Genomic DNA, 20,141 nt, shown 5'->3' with positions numbered 1-20,141 from the left:
AAAAAATGCAATATCATTAACATTAGCAACCTCCAAAAAGAACTACTTAAGTATAAATCTAAAAAAAAATGTCCAAGACCTATAAGAAGAAAACTATAAAACTCTGATGAATGAAGTTAAAGAAGAGCTAAATAAATGGAGCTATATTCCATGTTCATGAATGGGAAGACTCAATATTGTTAAGATATCAGTTCTTCCCAACTTGATCTGTAGATTTAATCAGAATTCCAGCAAGCTATTTAGTGGATATGGACATGCTCAGTCTAAAGTTAATATTGAGAGGAAAAAGTCTCAGAATAGTCAAAATAGTACTGAAGTAGAGGAACAAGGTTGGGGAACTGACACTACCCAACTTCAACATTTGCTATAAAGCTACAGTCATCAAGATGGTTTGATATTGTACAACATGGTATTGTACAAAATATAGCCAATATTTTATAATAACTATAAATGGAGTCTTAAAAATTCTGAATCACCACACTGTAACTTACATAATATTGTACAGCAACTATACTTTGATTTTAAAAAGATGGTTTGGTATTGGCAAAATAATAGATTAATAGAACAGAATAGAAAGCCCAGAAACAGCCACTCATAAATATAGTCAATTGATCTTTGACAAAGGAGCCTACATAATACCACAGACTGGGAGAAAATAGTTGCAAAAGACATCTGAAAAAGGACTGTTATCCAAAATGTAAAAAGAACCCTTAAAACTCAACAATGAAAGAATAAACAACCCAACTAAAAATAGGCAAAAGATTTGAACAGAGAGCTCAACAAATAAGATATACAGATGACAAACATATGAAAAGATGTTCCCCATCATATGTCATCAGGGAAATGCAAATTAAAACAACGATGAGATACTACACACTTATTAGAATGGTCAAAATCTGGAACACTGACAACACCAAATGCTGGGGAGGGTGTGGAATAATAGGAACTCTCATTTATTGTTGGTACAGCTACTTTGGAAGACAGTTTGGCAGTTTTTTAGAAAACTAAACATTGTTTTATCATATGATCCGGCAATCCTGCTCCTTGGTATTTATCCAAAGAAAGTGAAAACTCTGTCCACATGAAAACTTGCACATGGATGCTTATAGCAGCTTTGTTCATAATTGTCAAAACTTGGAAGCACCAAAATATCCTTCAGTAGGTGAATAAATAAATAAACTGTGGTACATCCAGACAATGGAATATTATTGAGTGCCGAAAATAAGCTATTAAGCCATGAAAAGGCATGGAGGAATCTTGAATGCCTATTACTAAGTGAAAGAAGCCAATCTGAAAAGGCTACATACTATATGATTCAACTATAAGGCATTCTGGAAAAAGCACAATTATGGAGACAATAAAAAGATCAGTGATTGCCAGCGAGGGGCAGGGGGGTTGGGGGGAAGGAGAGGAGAAATATGAATAGGCAGAGAACAGAGGATTTTTAGAGCAGTGAAAAAATTCTGTATGATATTATAATGATGGATATATGCCATTATATATTTGTCCAAACCCATGGAATGGACGACTCCATGAGTGACATTAAGGCAAATTATGGACTTTGGGTGATTATGATGTGTCAATGTGGGTTCATACTTGGTAAGAAATATACCATTCTGATGAGTGATATTGATAATTGGGAGGCTATGCATGTGTGTGGGCAAATGGCATGTCTCTGCACCTTCCTTTTAGTTTTTTGTACACCTAAAATTACTCTAAAAACTGTCTTTAAAATATTAATAAAAATTCCTTTGTATTATGTGTGTATTATTATCCATATATTCATGGACATTTCATGGAAATGCTGCTTTGGGTAGTTGCAGAAAAATTGGACAACATTTATGATAGAAGGAATGGAAAGATTAGCAGAGAATACATTAAACATTGTTTGATGAGTCTGAAGGTAACATAGTCATTTTAGGTGGCAAAGCTCATATGGCCATTGTTTGGGGGAAGATGTCCAGGAAAATCATAGGGTTAGGACTCTGAGTAAAGGTTTAGGGAAGATGAGGTACAATGAAGGGGAGCCCAGTAGGTTTAAAAGAGATCAATTCCCTGCCAGGGTCAGGTGCTGGGCTGATAGAAGGTACTTATGGATAGAATTATTGAGCTTGGGATAGTGAAGGTGACTGAATGTGTTTGAACAGTGAACATATTTGGCTGACCCAGAACTCATTCATTTCATGTGGGGGATCCCAGAACAACTGTCTGGTTTGAAAAAAAAAGAGGTCAGGGACTCTGATCCAGCAACAAATGCTACCCAGGAGGAAAGAAAATTCAAAGCTACACTTAGCCTGCAGAATTCATGGAAGAAGAGAAAGAAATGGAACATTAGGGAATATCAAACTGCTGTAGGAAAAGGTGTAGCTGAATGAGTAACTCTATTACCAATGATGTGGGAAGAGAAATGTTCAAGGTCTGAAAAGTCTAAAAGTCAAGGAAAGGCAAGTTTTGAGGGGGAAGCACATGAAAAAGAACATAGTGATCCTCACTTAGAACTATCTACAGGGGATTCAGTTCGGGGTTTATTGAAGGTAGTTCTTTAAATGAGACCTGCATCTATAAGTTATGGTTCCTTAGATTGAGGTTAAAGGAATTCCAGCTCCAAATCTGCTCCAGCACAGGCTGAAACCCTCTTGAGTTTCTACTGAGGATGGAGAAATAGAGAAGGGAAAGAGGTTAAGTTTGCATAGAATGTAGGTCATGAATGATCTTAGAAGGGGATGAAGGCTGTATCACTAAGCAGAGTTCAAGCTCTGGGAGGAAATGGATCCTCCAAAAGCAGCAATCAAGAAGGAAATAAAAATATAGTTAAAATTTTTTATTGTGGAAAATTTGAATTACACATAAAAGCAGAAAGAATAATATACCATTCCCATCATGCAGTCACAGCAACCATAAAATTGTTGCCATTCTTATTTTAACTATTCCTTCACATGATTTTATGGTGGAACATGTTAAAAGCCCAGATGTTTATCATTTCATTAATAAATAATTAAGAGGTTTTCAACATATAGGACAGATACAGAGTGGACCAATGAAGCACTGGGTTAACCCAGAGGACTGGACTAGAGGTGTTACCCCTGCACATTGCAAAATTTTATAAGATACCATTTTATTTTATTTTAAAATTTCTTTATTGAACTATAGTTGATTTACAATATTGTGTTAGTTTCAAGTGTACAACAAAGTGATAAATTATATATAAAGTGATATATATATATTCTTTTTCATGTTCTTTTTCCGTTATAGATTATTACAAGATATCAAATCTAGTTCCCTATGCTATACAGGAAATCCTTGTTGTTTATCTATTTTATGTACAGTAGTGTGTATCTGTTAATGCCAAATTCTCAATTTATCCCTCCCACCCTTTCCCCTTTGGTTAACCATAGTTTGTTTTCTATGTCTGTGAGTCTGTTTCTGTCTTGTAAAGGAGTTCATTTGTATTAATTTTTAGATTCCACATATGAGTGATATCACAAAAATATTTGTCTTTCTCTGTCTGACTTACTTCACTTAGTATGACAGTCTCCAGGTTCATCCAGGTTGCTGCAAATGGCAATATTTGATTCTTTTTTTATAGCTGAGTAATATTCCATTAAGTATATATGTATCTCTCACATCTTTTTTTATCATTCATCTCTCTTTTTTTTTAAGCTCTTTATTGGAATATAATTGCTTTATACTCTTGTACCAGTTTTTGAGGTACACCAAAGTGAATCAGCTGTATTTATACATATATCCCCATATCCCCTCCCTCCCATGACTCCCTCCCACTCTCCCTGTCCTGGCCCTCTAAGGCATCACCCATCATCTAGTTGACCTTCCTTTGTTATATAGCAACTTCCCACTAGCTATCTATTTTACAGTTGGTAGTGTAAATATGTCTATGCTACTCTCTCACTTCATCCCAGCTTCCCTTCGCCGCCCCCCCCCCCCCAACTATTTGTTTATTTATTGGCTGCATTGGGTCTTTGTTGCTGCATGCGGGCTTTCTCTAGTTGTGGCAAGTGGGGGCTACTCTTTGTTTCAGTGCTTGGGGCTTCTCAGTGCTGTGGCTTCTCTTGTTGTGGAGCATGGGCTCTAGGGGCAGAGGCTTCAGTAGTTTGTGGCACGTGGTCTCAGTGGTTGTGGTGCACAGGCTTAGTTGCTCCACAGCGTGTGGGATCTTCCTGGACCAGGGATCGAACCCATGTCCCCTGAGTTGGCAGGCAGATTCTTAACCACTACACCACCTGGGAAGTCCTATCATTCCTCTCTTGATGGACACTTAGGTTGCTTCTATGTTTTGGCTATGTAAATAGTGCTGAACTATTATGAACATTGAGGTGCATGTAACTTTTTGAATTCAAGTTTCATCTTTTCTGGATATATGACTAGGAGCGGTATTGCTGGATCATATGGTAACTCTATTTTTAGTTTTTTCAAGGAAACTCCATACTGTTTTCCATAGTGGCTATACCAATTTTCATTGCCACCAACAGTGTAGGAGGGCTTCCTTTTCTGTACACCTTCACCAACATTTATTATTTGTAGATTTTTTGAAGATGGCCATTCTGACTTGTGTGAAGTGGTACCTCATTGTACTTTTGATTTGCATTTCTTTAATAATTAGCAATTTTGAGGATCTTTTCATGTTTCTGTTTGCCATCTGTATGTCTTCTTTGAAGAAACGACTATTTTTTGCCCATTTTTTGATTGGGTTCTTTGTTTTTTTGATATTGAATTATATGAATTATTTGTATATTTTGGAAATTAAGCCCTTGTCAGTTGCATCATTTGCAAATATTTTCTCCCCATCTGTAGGCTGTCTTTTTGTTTTGTTTATGGTTTCCTTTGCTGTGCAAAAGCTTGTAAGTTTGACTAGGTCGCATTTGTTTATTTTCACTTTTATTTCTTTTCCCTTGGGAGACTGATCTAAGAAAATATTGCTACGATTTGTGTCAGAGATTTTTTTGCTTATGTTCTTTTTTAGGAGTTTTATAGTGTCATGTCTTATATTTAAGTCTTTAAGCCAATTTGAGTTTATTTTTATGTATGGTATAAGGGAGTATTCTAATTCCATTGATTTACATGACGCTGTCCAGGTTTCCCAACACTATCTGCTGAAGAGACTTTTCTCTATTGTATAGTCTTGCCTGCTTTGTCAAAGATTAATTGACCATAGGTGTGTGGGTTTATTTCTGGGCTCTCTATTCTGTTCTATTGATCTATATGTCTGTTTTTGTGCCAGTATCATGCTGTTTTGATTACTTTAGCATTGAAGTATTGTCTAAAGTCTGGGAGGATTATGTTTCCAGCTTTGTTCTTTTCCTCAGGATTGCTTTGGCAATTCTGGATCTTTTGTGGTTCCATATAAATTTTAGAATTATTTGTTCTAGTTCTGTAGAAAATGCCAATGGGTAGTTTGATAGGGATTGCATTACATCTGTAGATTGCTTTGCATAGTATGGACATTTTAACATTATTAATTCTTCCAATCCAAGAGCATGGGGTATCTTTCCATTTCTTTGAGTCGTCTTTGATTTTTTTAAAATCAATGTTTTATAGTTCTCAGCATATAGGTCTTTCACTTCCTTGGTTATGTTTATTCCTAGGTTTTGTTTTTTGTTTTTGACATGATTTTAAACAAGATTGTTTTTTTACTTTCTCTTTCTGATATTTCATTGCTAGTGTAAAGAAATGCAACAGATTTCTGTATATTAATCTTGTATCCTGGCACTTCGCTGAATTCATTTATTAGTTATAATAGTTTTTGTGTGGAAGCTTTAGGGTTTTCTATATAAAGTATCATGTCATCTGCATATAATGACAATTTTTCCTCTTCTCTTCTTGGATACCTCTTATTAATCTTGTCTGATTGCTGTGGCTATAACTTCTAATACTATGCTGAATAGTGGTGATGAGAACGGGCCTCCTTGACTTGTTTCAGAATTTAGTGGGAAGGCTTTCAGTTTTTCACTGTTGAGTATTATATTGGCTGTCGGTTTGTCATAAATGGCTTTTATTATGTTGAGATATGTTCCTCTATACCCACTTTGTTGACAGTTTTTATCATGAATGGATGTTGAATTTTATCACATGCTTTTTCTGCAAGAAGATAGCATTTTAAATGCCTCTCTTTAATGGTGAGACAGTATATCTAAGTGAATTTCCCCATTGTTGCAGGAAATGTGGTGTGACCATTAATGGGCAATTTCTCCCTTGTGGGTTTAAATTTGCTGGAAATGACCTCTGGATCACATGCCCAGATTGATGTCTGTGTTGGTTAGTCTGAAACTAAAATATTTTATCTATAACTATGTTTTCTTCACATGCCTGTCTTTCCCTAGGAAAGAACTCTCAGAAATGTTCCACGGATAACAAAAATATAGACCTAGATTGTACTGTTTACAAAACTGGGGACAGATAATTTTGCTTGGGATAATGCTCTAGTGGCACAGGAATAGCTTGGTTGTATTTTCTAAACTTTGTTAGAATAAGTCTGGTGCTGTGATTTTCAGGCACAGCAGAATGCATGAGTAATTTGTAGTTGGGGAAATTCAACTCTGTAGCTGCTGAAGAAGCTATAATTATTCTAGTGCTTCAAAGATGGCACAAAACATTGCAGCTGCTAAAAGAAATCTGGCCACGTGAGAGTGAGATGAACCCATTAAAGTCAGAAAGAGACAGGAAAAAAAATTGAATTCAGTTCACAAGGAGAGGGGACATTTGATTTAGAATATTAGTACTTATTTTCATAATTTAATAATCGAATAGTTAATATTGAAATTTGGGTTGTTTGAATGTTGTTTGTATGGTGTGTTTTTGAGTAATTTTATGCTGGCACATGGAGCTTGTATCCTTTTTTTGAGCTGTGAGTTGCACAATCTGCGTCAACACAACTTACCAGAAAAAGACTTGAATAAGAGCGAGTTTTCATTCTTTGGTGTGGGGTGGGAGTTAAGGTAAATTTAATGAGTTCTTATCCTTCCTCACAGGTTTTGGGGGCAATAGGTAGACCACTCAACACACTGTCGCAGGAAGATGCAAAAGAAGCATCCTCTTGAATACAGGAGAAGAATTGCTCAGACACAATGCTGATTTCCATGCTGGAGTGGGTCAGTCTGCTCCTGGTTGACCACGAGGCTGGCAGTGAAGTCTAACAAATAGCTGGGGAGAGTTCGCGGGGAGCATTTTTGCTCCTATCCCCACATTTTCACACTGGTTCGTGCAGGAGGAAATTTCTACCTACACTTCTGACATTTTGCAAGTGCCGTGAAGGAGCTTCTGCTCAATCTTGATCCCTTGGAACAAGAATGTTCAGCAGGTGACCCAGGCATCACACTGGCTGTGCCATACCTTATTAGAGGGGAGTTTCTTGGGCTCAGGAGCAGAGAAGTTTAAACTCTTTCTTTCTTTGGTTACTACAGTCAAGGTGCCTTCAGAAGGTTAAAGGGTGGTTGAAGCCCTAACATTCTTTCTTTCTTTTTCCTGCTGTGTCTCTGCAGGAGACCTCCCTGCTTAAAACTGGCTGAGTGTATGGATGTGAATTCTGCTCTGCAGATAAGGTCTTATGTCAGCAAGTGTGTCTCTGAATGTGCTCTCCTCAGCCTCTTTATAGATTTGGAATGAGGTGGGAGGCCTGTGGTCTAAGCCACCTTTTCAAACATAGTTCACCAAAAATCTTATATTTTGGATGTGACTGTGTTGTTCAGCTATTTGTCTTCCGTGTATTTTCCTTTGGCTAAGTTTGCATTAAAACATGCTACAGCTTGGAGTGTCAGTTCTCCGTCTTGTGCTCCCTGTCCTTGCTTCAGAGCTCATTCTTCTTTCCAACTCTGAAGGCTCCATCGTGAGTTGTGGGGGAGGTTTCAGACACTGTGGCAGGCCTTCACTTACCCTGCCTTGTGAAGAGCTGACAGAGACCAAACAAAATAAAAAGCCAGTGAGTGATTTTTTTTCTCACAACTGACCCTGCAATATGTTCAAGACAGGAGGGGGACCAATGGATGGAAAAAACGTTTTATTACATTTAAAAACTGAAATGTAATTAACATGTAACCTCTATTATTTCTTAAAAAGGTGCTCTCTACAAAAGAAAAGGGGTGATATGCCGTGGATAGGACCAAAGGGAGAGAAGAGCCAGAATGAGGAATCAAAGGATATTCATCTGGGACCCTCCTCAGGCTGAGGCTGTGAGGCCATCACCCTTTGATGGTATGGGGGTGACATGGCTAGATTATAGGCAAAATGCCAGACATGCCTCCCTTCAGCTCTGTACAGCTTTGAGACTCTTCAATGAAGCAACGCTTAAATAAAAAATGGAATCCAGTTTGTGTTTGCTGGGACAAAGCCACCAAGGCATCTAGTGTAAGCGCAAGGGGATTCCCCTCTTCTCTGGTCATCGCTGGTTTGGGGATCCTATCATGTACTCATGCACATCAAGGCTGAACAATCCAGAGAAAAGACCTCACCTGGGAAAACAGTGAGGTCTGTACCCCAGTTTTCCTTCCGCAGAGCATGGCTGAACCTGGGGGGTAGAAGAAGGAAGAGATCCTCACTCATGCACACGCTTCTATATGTGAGTTGTTTAATAAAATTGTACAAGTCCTTTCATTCTCACTAGTTTTCAGGGAACTTTATTTCACTTTGCCACCATAATGAAGAGCAGTGGAAAGAACATGCACTTGGGGGTTATGTCCTGGGTTCATGGTCCTTGGTCCCATAGACTCAGACTCTGCAGAATCTGAAGAGGAAAACCAGGTATCAGGCAGTGAATTTCTTCGAGATTTAATATTATCCAAGTGTTTATCATGGAATTTAACTTTCTGTGAAATTTTTGAAAGTTCATTTCTCTGTAGAAATCTACTAATGGGAGTGGTTCGTATTGTTCAAAGTAGGGGCATTTTTATGCTAACGTGACTTTTGGGGGTAGAGAAAGCTGTGTTAAAAGATAAACTGAGGCACATTAAAATCTTTTTCAAGAGTTTATTTGTGCATACATCCATTCAAACTGGGGCAGCAGCAAACTGAAAGTGATTAGGAGCACTCCACCAACAGAAGCTTAGAGAGAAGTTTTTATAGAAAAGACAGGAAAGCAAAGCAAGGACTTTGTTTGATTTGCTGTAGTTTATGTGGTTGCTTATTTGGGAAAAATTAGTTGGCTGTTTGTGATTGCTTGTGCTTAAATTTCATTTTCTCAGATTCGAGCACGTTGGCCTAGGTTTGGTTTGCTTGCATAGGTGACCAAAGCATTAGAGTCACCCCAGTGTAATAGCTGCCTCATTTCACTACTTTAATAGACAGATTTACGGCAAGTTTGAAGATAGAATAGGGGGTGAATCTTTGATTTAGTGCATTGTGTGACTTTCAAGTAAACTTAATTACAGTCCTGTCCTGGTCTATTTTAGAACCTTTGGGGGAATAATATGAAACTCCCATCTCACTGGTCTCAGAGAGGGGTAAATATCAGAGGAGAGGCCAAGTGAATGAGGAAATGGGATTTTCCTCTAACCTAAGGACTAGGTTGACTTAAGTATTTTCTGTTAAGCCCAATGGTTGAAAGAGAACTAAGACTGGGCCGCGTGGGGCTCTAGGGAGCGGGGAAGAGGAACTCTCAGCATCTCTCCGCACCCTAGGAAAGTTTCCCTCCTCGATCCTCCGAGTCCACAATCTCCACTGTCCTCTCCAAGAACAAGGAACTCTGAAATAATTGGTTAGATTATGAAACGCAGTCTATGGTTTCTAACTGGTTAGATTCACTAACAGGTGAGGCTACTCTGCTACACAAGGTTATTTGGTCTGGAAGTCTCTTCTCTTCAAGTTTTTACTTCCATGGGACTGGATAAGCAAGCTGAGGGAGGGCATATTCACTGCACAAGCTGGGCATCCTGCTTTTCTCTTTACTTCCTTCCTCTTGCCGACATGTTGCATCTTGCAGCAAGAATCTTTGACTCAGTGGCCAACAGGTGTTAAGATCTGAATTAAGGGACCATCAAGAATTCTTCTTTGGGCCTTGTATTTAAGTTTTGAGTTTCATCCCAGCTTCATCAGAGACCTAGTGCTAAGGTTTATGTCACCAGCTAATAAAATACTGCCTTAATTTTTAATTGATATTCTTCTTTTTGTGACTATTTCCTTCAGGAATCTCAAAAAGAACAATCATTTTTGATAGTACAAGACTTGTAAATTTGGGGAACCTTGGCTATTAGGGTGACTAGTTGTCCTGGTTTGCCTGTCACTGAGGAGTTTCCTGGGATACAGGACTTTCAGTAGTAAAACAAAGAAAGTCTCTGACAAGCCAACATGATCTGGTCACCCTAGATGAAATGCCATCTTAACACTATAAAACTGTACAGGTAAATTTAACTCCTACTGGCTGTGCAACCTTGGATATATTACCAACCCTCTCTAAGCCTTAAGTGCCTCATATGTAGGGTTTTTATGAATATTATATTAAACTAAATTAAATTTCCCGGCATATTTCTTGGTTCAAGGTAGATACCAAATTACTGTTAATTTCATTTTCTTATTTTCCTTGGTACAGAAGAATATTAAATGATATTCTGGGAAGAAAACACAAGATAGGAGGAATTGAAATATTTTCTGAATGGAAGAATTGGAAAAGTTCCTAAGCATCCTTTTCTTTTTTATTTTTTTTAAATGACATCTATATATCTTGGATTTCCTTTTTTTTAAATTAATTAATTAATTAATTTTATTGGCTGTGTTGGGTCTTCATTGCTGCACACGGACTTTCTCTAGTTGCGACGAGCAGGGGCTACTCTTCATTGTGGTGCATGGGCTTCTCATTGCGGTGGCCTTTCTTGTTGCAGAGCATGGGCTCTAGGCGTGTGGGCTTCAGTAGTTGCGGCACATGGGCCCAATAGTTGTGGCTCACGGGCGCTAGAGCACAGGCTCAACAGTTGTGGCGCACAGGCTTAGTTGCTCCACGGCATGTGGTATTTTCCTGGGGCAGGGCTTGAACCTGTGTCCCCTGCATTGGCAGGCGGATTCTTACCCACTGCGCCACCTAGGAAGTCCCTAAGCCCCCTTTTCTTTTCAGCTTTCCTTCCAAATGTCAAACAGTATCAGGATTGGACAATGGAGCAGTGAATGTATTCCATTCTTGGAATAAACAAAGGGCCACATATTCAAATGACTGAAGGCGCCATGCAGGAAACATAAATTAGTGAAATAGGATGAATGGGACCTGCGGCAAACAGGCAAACCCTCAGCCCTAACAGATTGTGGCCATATGGGAAGGAGGGTCCAGTGTGCCAGATTGTACCAGTTTTTTCTAGAGAAGCCATGTGTCTGATTTTTTTTTAATGTGAAATATACCTTTTCTCCTATGTTGACATCAAGTTTAGGATTTTTAAAAACAGTGTATTAGCCAATCAAAACATTCTATAGGCCTTTAATCCTCTCACTGAGTTGCTTCATTAGGTAAGAGAGTGAAATTGGATGTCGTAATAAGACAGCCAAAGAAATTTTATTCTGCCCAGATGGAATAATCATCATTATTAAAAGGAAACCAAAATAATTACACGATGACTGAAAAGAAAAAAAAGACAGGAAATCGCCAAGTTTTGAATTTGGGTTATCTTGTAAATCTAACAACCCAAGACTAAACCTGTAGGGGTGCAAAATTGTAAAGGTAGAACCTGCTAGCAAAGCTTCATGAAATGCTTGCAAGCATTATCTGACAGATTTCAAAACAGTTTGAATATTAGTCATCAGGGATATGCCTGCCAAAAAGGGTAGTGTGTTAAAAGAACATCTGCAACCCACATAAATACCCCCTGCTGAGTTAAACTCAGGAAATCAGCTTCAAAAGTTGCAGAAGGCAGAGAAGCTGAAACAGCAGAGTTTTATAGTAAGTGGTTGATAGACTCTCTGTGGGTAAAACTGTTATTGAGGAGCTACTTAGCTCTAAATATATGGCGTGTTTGACCTCTAGCTTTTGGTGACAAGATATTTTGAGGCTCTATTTGAACTCATCCTACTCAATGAATCACTTACACCATATAAATTGAATACTAATTCTGTCGAGTATGGGGATACTAGATGATTGTGACAACACCTGAGTTATAATCATATCATGAAATGATGAAAAACCTCACTTAACCCGGTATCTAATTGTACCATAGGACCAATAATGCAAATGAATCATAACAATTACTAAGAAAACAGCAGAGCCTATGGTAGTATTGTCTTGAACTTTTTCAAAAAGCATAAAATATTAATTCAAACAGAACTAACTTGCCAAATGGAAGATGATGTGAAGAATCATCACTGTCTGTGCCCTGGGATTCTGGAAACTTCATTGTTGGTGGCAGACTATTCTTCAGTGCACCACATTGTTTTGCAATAGGACAGAGGAGGTTTGTGATCTGCTGCAGCTTCTGTGGGTCCTGAATGTCTGAACCAGGAGCTTTATAAAGAGAAATCCACGAATATGGCATTACTGGGAATGACTGTATGGTTTCTTCTTTCCAAGATATGTGTTTAGTTTCTTTTCTTTTTTGACTCAACATGTAAAAATAGCACAGCTGTAGAGATGAGGACAAAATTCTTTTTGTCTTATGCTTTCATTTATTCTTGTTAAAAGAAAAACAATTGATTCAGAGTTTAAATACTGCTCTTGTGACTACCAGTTACATAAAACCAAACAGAGAGAGACGATCATATAGAAAATTATTTCTTATTTCTCAACTTAAAAAGAAAAAATTCTCATGAAATCATTTTCAGTCAGTCCCCATCACATGGCTAGGCTTTGGTCGGAGAGGAAAAATCTTGCATGTGAGTGAGGTTATGATTCAGGAATTGGCTTTTTGAACTTAGAAAATGTTGCTGATGTAAGTGATCTGTTTTCCTATTAATCTACAATTCACCTGCTATGCAGCTTGAGAAGACGTTCTAACGTTCTAAATGATAAGATCATGACTCAAGATCTAAGAATGATTACTAGCAGGTTTGTCCAATATGAAAGTTAACTTCATGGAATGAATCACTTAAAGACAGTAAGAGTCGATGATGAAACCACACTCTGGAGTTTGAAAAGAGACAGGGCTGCTTTAAGAGAGAAACAGGAAGTTGTAACTAGAAGCCATCTGAATACTAAGCCAAGGCAGAATGCTCATGAAGTAGCAACTTAAGTGGCAGTGTTTATCCTGAAATCCTCAGGCAGCCAGACCGTCTTAGGCAAACCTTGATAAAATAGTCCTCATCCAGGTTTTTATGTAAGGAATCCCAGGAGAACTGGAGAATGGAGAGACAGCAAAGGCTCATGTCAGAGAAGGATGAGTATCAGTTTCAACATCAGGGAGCGGTGGAGCTGCTTGTCTTTAATTTTTTGCTTATCCTTACCATTTTGACAATCTGGTTATTTAAAAATCATCGATTTCGCTTCTTGCATGAAACCGGAGGAGCGATGGTGTACGGTGAGTGCAGAAATGGTAGGATTGATGTGAAACTTGTTGCTTGGGGCTAATTAGAGACTTGTGCTCAGATGGCAAAGTACCGAAACTGGAGAAAATGTGCTGATTGAAATGTCATTAGCTTGATGAAAGGTGCTGCAGCATAATGAATGCTCATCTCCTTCCAGATGAGCTGCTGAAATTTGCCTTGTCACACGAGTAAATGTCACAGTCATGTTCTCACGCGGCACATAATGGGAGTCTGTTGACAGATGCAGGTCCATTGTCATGTGGGGAGTCAAACCAGGCTAGCTGTTTGTTTTTGTAATGATAGATATTGGGAAGTGATGGCTCTGCAGTCACAAAGAGCAGCCTTCTTTCACTGGAGGGGCTGATGAGCATTATAAAGTTCTAAAAATAACATCACTTAAAACTTGTATTGAGTAAATCCTCTTACATCAACTAGTTTCAAGAAGAAAACTTGCAGAAATATACGTACTCCACCCCTCCTATTAGAGTAATTTTGTTCAAATCTATTTTAAGTATATACGCATATTTTTTTTTCTTATAACACAAGTTTCTTTATGCAGTGCTCCTCATTTCTTAGCCTGATTCCATATTTTCTAATTTATAATTATTAGTAGTATTGTTTGCTATGTATCTTCCATTTTGGAGGGAGGGACAAAGTGTGGAAAAGCACTTAACCTTTTAAACTCCCAAGTTATTTCTCTCTCAGTGCAATTTACCATGTCATTCCTTTCAGAAAGTTTAATAAAACGTGACAGAGATTGTCCAGTCTGTACTCTCATCTTTCAAAGTATAGTGTAAGACACTGGTAGTTTTAAAACTGATCTGATTTATGAACTAGTTTGCTTTACCACTCTTATTTCAGCCTGATAATGGATAGGGACTTTGAACACAATGGAAACAGCTGAGGCATTGTTATAATTCATAGTAAAGAATATACTTTTATATTTCACTTCCCTTATTTTGGAAGTCCTGAAGCCTTTTATACGCCTGAGGTTCAGGGAACAGAATCAGTGCACATTTTATATGCTAACCACATGATGTCCTGATGATAACAATGTACAGTCATGATTTGAGACCATAAGAAATCTGATGTCTTAACTGGATCCCACTGTGAGATACTTGAGCTAGAGGGCAGAAGTTTTGAACTAAGCAGTGTAATTTCTTTCAGGAGACTGATGTGCTGGTCCATTTAGAACACAGCTAAGTTCCTTTCCATTGAGGGACTTAAAGTACACAACAAAACTCTCATTTGAGGAGAAAAACACACAATCAAGTTAAAGAGAAATAGTCAAAGAGAAGGGAAGTGACACCACCAGATGTAAAGCCCTAGGTGCCAGTCACTGCCCTTCTCCATCATGAATGGACCGAGCTTTCTCCTGACTCTTCTAATAAATAATCAACGAGGATATGGGATATAATCTGAGAAGCCAGAAACAATGTAATTCTTGGCATTAAAGGGCTATATATAGTTTAGCAAAACAACACAGGTTTTAAAATTACAAACCTTTATTAGAGGGAAAGATTTCTTCACAGCCCTGAATTTGATTTAACTATGACTCATTTACCAATTTTAGCATATATATGATGGAGATACTGTTTTGTAAAACTTTTGATTAAATTTTGGCGACCTATTAAAATTCAGACATACTTTATACTCACAACACATAAATGTAACTTACTTTTGAACATGAAAATTCCCAGATTAACTTTAATACTTAAAACTCCATGAAATACTTTTAAGTTGTGGTTGAAGTCATAAAATATTAGTGCATTTACTGTATAAGCACAGGGAACTATATTTGATATCTTATAATAAACTATACTGGAAAAGAATTGAAAAAAGATTTGGTTATATATATATTAGGTTTTATATATATATACACACATCTATCTATCTATCTATCTATCTATCTATCATCTATCTATCTATCTATCTATCTATATATGTGTGTGCAGTTTACATATATATATAAAACCAAATCACTTTGCTGTACACATGAAACTAACACAATATTGTGAATCAACTATATTTCAAGAAAGAAGAAAAATAATTAGCACATTGAGCAATAGTTGAAATAGCATTTCTCTAAATTGCTATTCTTAAGGCAGTTTAAGCTTAACGTTTGTGTGGGATTCAGTTGAGCTGTCTGATTTCCGTTCTTTTATAATTTTTTAATACAAAAGTTATTGAAAGCAAGTTCTGAAACAGTGCCATGTGTAAGGATTATAAAAATTTTGAGGCATCCATATAGATGTATAACTATCCCATTACTAGAATTTTTAGTATCCTTGAGTTATCTCGAAATGTATAAACCAATGAAAATACTTTTATTTTAGTGTTTAATTTTTTTATTGGCATAGAATTATAATTGTTGGAATTTAAGGAGATCTTAGAGGTTATTTTCTCTAGCCACCTCATTATACAGAGGAATAAACTAAATCTCAAAGAAGTGAACTTCCCCCAAACTGAATAGCCACTCATGGCAGTGTTCTTGTGCTTTTACTCCTCCACATGTCTAATAAGGTTCGTGTTCATCTCAAAAGAGCTCTCACTGATAATCTCTGAAAGTAGTCCACGTGGATAGCACTGGTGACATATTTCTTCTTCAGGGATGATCTAAATATTATATCTAAAATATTTATTAGGGACTTTCTGTCAGTGATGTAATAAAATCATTTGAAACTACAACAGAGAAACAAGATGGGACATTCAGATAAAACTTTTTAAATGGTAAGAGGAAGGGAAATGCCAAGTGAATGAATCTCCCAGTAGCTATAAATGAGTTTGAAATTCAGATATTGGGAAGGAGGCAGAGATTGTAAGTTTAGCATCCTCATCTCACTGGTGAGGAAATGAAAAGTTGGAGACGTGAAGGTCATGTAATTAGCCGCTGAGCTGGGATCTCTATCTCTATTACGAGATGCTGAAGATATTTTAAAATAAATAAATTCTTTCAATAACTGTCATAGAGAGAGGATGTATCTGTGAGATCCAGATGCATCCTTATACTGTTTATGCTTTCAAGATTAGTCAGATAGATTCTATTTTCCAGAAAGTCCAAAGGAATGAAATTTCAGAGTAAGATCATATACACCCCTTCATCATCAGAGGATGGAACCCATGGCTGTTGTGAGAGTTCTGCCAAGGGCATGGTGATAATCAGTGGGGAAGAAAAGAAACAAAACCATGGTTCACACTGAGCTTTTAAAAGTTTTTTGTCTTAAAGGAGATGAACACTTGAAAGTAAACTGTACTTCAGTCATCTCCATCTTGCAGACAGATATGCTCGTAATGAAAGATATTCTACGATTGCTTGGTCTTGTACCTGAAGCTTATCAATGAATTTGACTAACACTGCTGGACTGATTACTGCTCTTACTTTCATCAGCTATTTGTATGATGTGTCATTTTCCTCTGTATCAAGAACCATAAATATTTTCCAAGGCACTGGATTTCCTGTTTCAGCCCAGCCAGCCTTTTGCCTTTCTGCTGGTATTCCACCGATATGTGTCAGTTATCCTAAGTTTAGAAGATGCATTAGAGGTTGATGCATTTTATCTGTATATAGGGAAATCCAGTTAAAAAATTCTAGGGAGCAGGGTTTTAGGAAATGATCAGTTAAAGAAAAGTGAGGAGAAAAATGATCAAACAAGACATTTAACTACTCTTTTATAGTTATTGTTGGGAACAATTTCCAAGCTGTTAACCTTAAAATATCATATAAAGGGTTTTAGAGGCCAAAAAAAAAATCATGGGTGGTGTTTGGTTTGACTCTGTGCTCATTGGAGATAATTCTGATACTCCAAATATAAATAATCCATCTTTCTTGGTATCAAGGGTTGTAGGATACTTTGAAAAATTAGTGGCAGCATTTTAACAATATTTTTGCTTCACCAGGAACAATGGTTGGCAATTGTGTCTCATGACATTCTATATCTCTCATTATTTCAAAATCAAAGGATTAGAATCCATAACTGGTTTAAAGTATAAGCTATGATGATATTCATTTAAATTGGACTAAAAGCTTAAAGGACCATTAATGGTCAAAATATTGATTGATGGCAGATGGTGCACTTAGCGCTGCTCACTTAAGGCCTTGTATCCCTCGCTCGTTGTTCATAAAAGACAAATTGCTCCTTGGTCCCTGACAGCATTAACAATTCCATTACACATCACTGGGGGGTCCCATCACTGAGATTCATAATGCCACGCATTTGAGGGTTGGGATCTGAGCTTAGGGGCAGAACAATTTAAACCTCTTAGAATTCTACTTTTGATTTCATGGTCTTAAAATATAGGGGACAGTCTCGAAATGCAAGTGGAAATCTTGCTCACTGTTTAGTAGGCAAAGGGAAATTTTAAGCCACAGAGTTTAGACTTTGAATTCATTAAACTATATTATATTAGCCTATTAAACTATGTCTGATCCTCTAAGAATATATTTAGCAGTTTAATAGGGCCAATTGAGTTCACTCAACAGCCTGGTTTTTAAGATTTAAAGAAAGTATAGTTACATAGTCAATCACTAAGGTTTTAAAAGCTCTCTTTCTTAAAAAATCATGTCATTAGTTTTATCCTAGCGCTGCTTGGAGGTTCTTCAGGATAAAATTGGGTTGGTGGACACGGTGTGGCTGTCCCCTGCTGGTCCATTTTACTCTGCTCCAGTCCAGCCCTGCTTCCTTGACCACCAGGCCCACAGGAGATGTTGACTGCCACTTCACACTGTTCTCCCTGCCTGGAAGGCCCTTCTGGGGCTTTTTACTTATTCCAATGTGGAGAAAGCATGGATGCTCTCTTGGGGATTTGGGTTTTTAAATCCTTATGATTTTCTTTTCTTTCTTTTCTTTTTTCTTTTGCAGTAGCTAGATGTATTGCTTTGAGCAAGCAACTTAATATCTAGCCTTACTTTTCTCATCTATAAAATGAGGAAGAAATGAAATAGGTATCACTAAACTTCCTTCCAGCTGCAAAAGTCCTTCAAAATTCAGGCCAAGATTGATATTAGCCACCAGGTGTCTCTCAGCTGCTCCAACTCAAACCAATAGCTTTTTTCCCCAGAACCCTACCAGCCTATAATGACATCCGAGTCTTTCTCCCAGATGGGATTTTAGTTAGTATTATTTTACCATTCTTAGTTCTTCCAGTCCTGCTCTGATTTTGTATTGAGTGCTCAGTAAATCCTGTTGAATTCCTGTTAGAAAGGCAAAGAGAGAGTTATACCATCCTAGAACAGTGAGCGCTGGCTGTGGATTTGTGGATCTGTGGATGCGTGTCATATGAAAATCAGAGTGGCTCTGGTTTAATTTTAAGGGATCTACAGGAAAGGTATTTAGGGTTAAGAGCCTAAAAAACTAAACTTGCTTTCCCTTTTGGTGAAAAAATGTAGGTTTTAAGGAGCTTCGGAGATCAGGGCAGGGTTTTCCATGCTGTAAAGTGTTAGCCAAAGAAAGTGTGAAAAAGTGAAAGAAGCAAAGATATATTGCTCTATGTAGGTTTTTAAAAGCTGATTTTAAGAAAATAACCTCCTGTGTATGCTGCTGTGCTTCTGAATCACTAAGAAGCTACAGGGGAAGCCCTTAGAGCAAACTGCTGGGTTGCCTCAGAGGATCCTCTCTCAGGTTCTAAAGCCTAGTGAGTGTGCACATGAAGAAGATGAATTTATGATTTAAACTGTTAATGGAGATATTACATATAGTCTAAATGGTTAGGCAAGTGGGAACATGAAGAACTAATGTTTGTTAAACAATTATTATGTCAAAATAACATATAATAAAAATAATATAACAAGTAACAATAATAAAAATAGCTAACACAAATAGCGTTTACAGTGTGAGCTATGCTGTCATAAGTACTTTACATATATTAAGTCACTTAATCATCACAACAATCATTTTTGACATGGGGAAACTGAGTCACCAAACAATAGGAAATTGCTTATGGTCCTACATCTACTAGATGCCACAGCTGGGATTCAAACCTTGGCAGTTTGGCTCCGTGAGGCCGCTGGGTATCACAAACATGGGTGTGTTTGTGTGTGCATGTGTGTGTTGCGGGGGTGGGGGGGGAGGTATTGTTATTTTTACATTACAGATGATGAAACCAACACTCAGAGATATCAAGTGACTTGCTGGTAGACACCAGGGGTGAGCTTCAAACGCACGACCACAAAACCCATATCCTTTTCCCTGTATCATGCATTTAGCCCTAGAAGTGTTGCTGTTATTTAATAAATGTCTACCCTGTGCCAGGTTATAGTATCTTAGAAAGTTTATAGAAGAAAGATTGAAAGGTCTAAATACACACTGACCCTCAGTGTTAATCATCACCATATCCATGCAGAGCAGGCCTGAGGATCTTCAGTTTATATATAAGGAAATAGAAATTCAAAAAATTTACAACTATGGCCAAGGCTGCCCACAATAATTTGCAAGAACATCATTTTTAGGAGCTAGTGCTCTCAAATGCTGGCCACAGTAGTCCTCTCATCAAAATCTGCCGTTAGTATTTAAGTCTCCCATGAAGTCAGGAGTGGGGAGAGGTTGGGGAAGGGAGGTGGGTAGTTAAGTTTTCTTTTTACCTTGAGGCCTCAGAAATGTTATACTGTGCATAGCATGGGAAAGACGGTGGGAGCAATGTTGTGGAAGTACATCCATGCCAAGTAGCTGGGTTGAAATGTCCCACGGAGAGTGATGAGGCTGACCCGG

The 20,141-nt window shown here is 37.7% G+C and overlaps 1 protein-coding gene across 1 annotated transcript in view; it reads left to right on the top strand.

Annotated features, from left to right (window-relative positions):
- The first annotated feature begins 13,037 nt into the window (after positions 1–13,037).
- SLC9A9 (solute carrier family 9 member A9) overlaps positions 13,038–20,141 on the top strand; it is a 535,038-nt gene continuing 527,934 nt past the window's right edge. The window contains exon 1 of the mRNA XM_057739599.1: positions 13,038–13,430. Within this exon, the coding sequence (XP_057595582.1) occupies positions 13,256–13,430 (175 nt within the window). The 5' untranslated portion in view covers positions 13,038–13,255. The remainder of the gene's footprint in view (positions 13,431–20,141) is intronic.

The sequence above is a fragment of the Hippopotamus amphibius genome, chromosome 6 (genome assembly GCF_030028045.1).
Source record: "Hippopotamus amphibius kiboko isolate mHipAmp2 chromosome 6, mHipAmp2.hap2, whole genome shotgun sequence".
Classification (NCBI taxonomy): domain Eukaryota; kingdom Metazoa; phylum Chordata; class Mammalia; order Artiodactyla; family Hippopotamidae; genus Hippopotamus; species Hippopotamus amphibius.
Note: the sequence above shows the minus strand (reverse complement) of the source record. Positions and strands in the feature narration are given on the sequence as shown.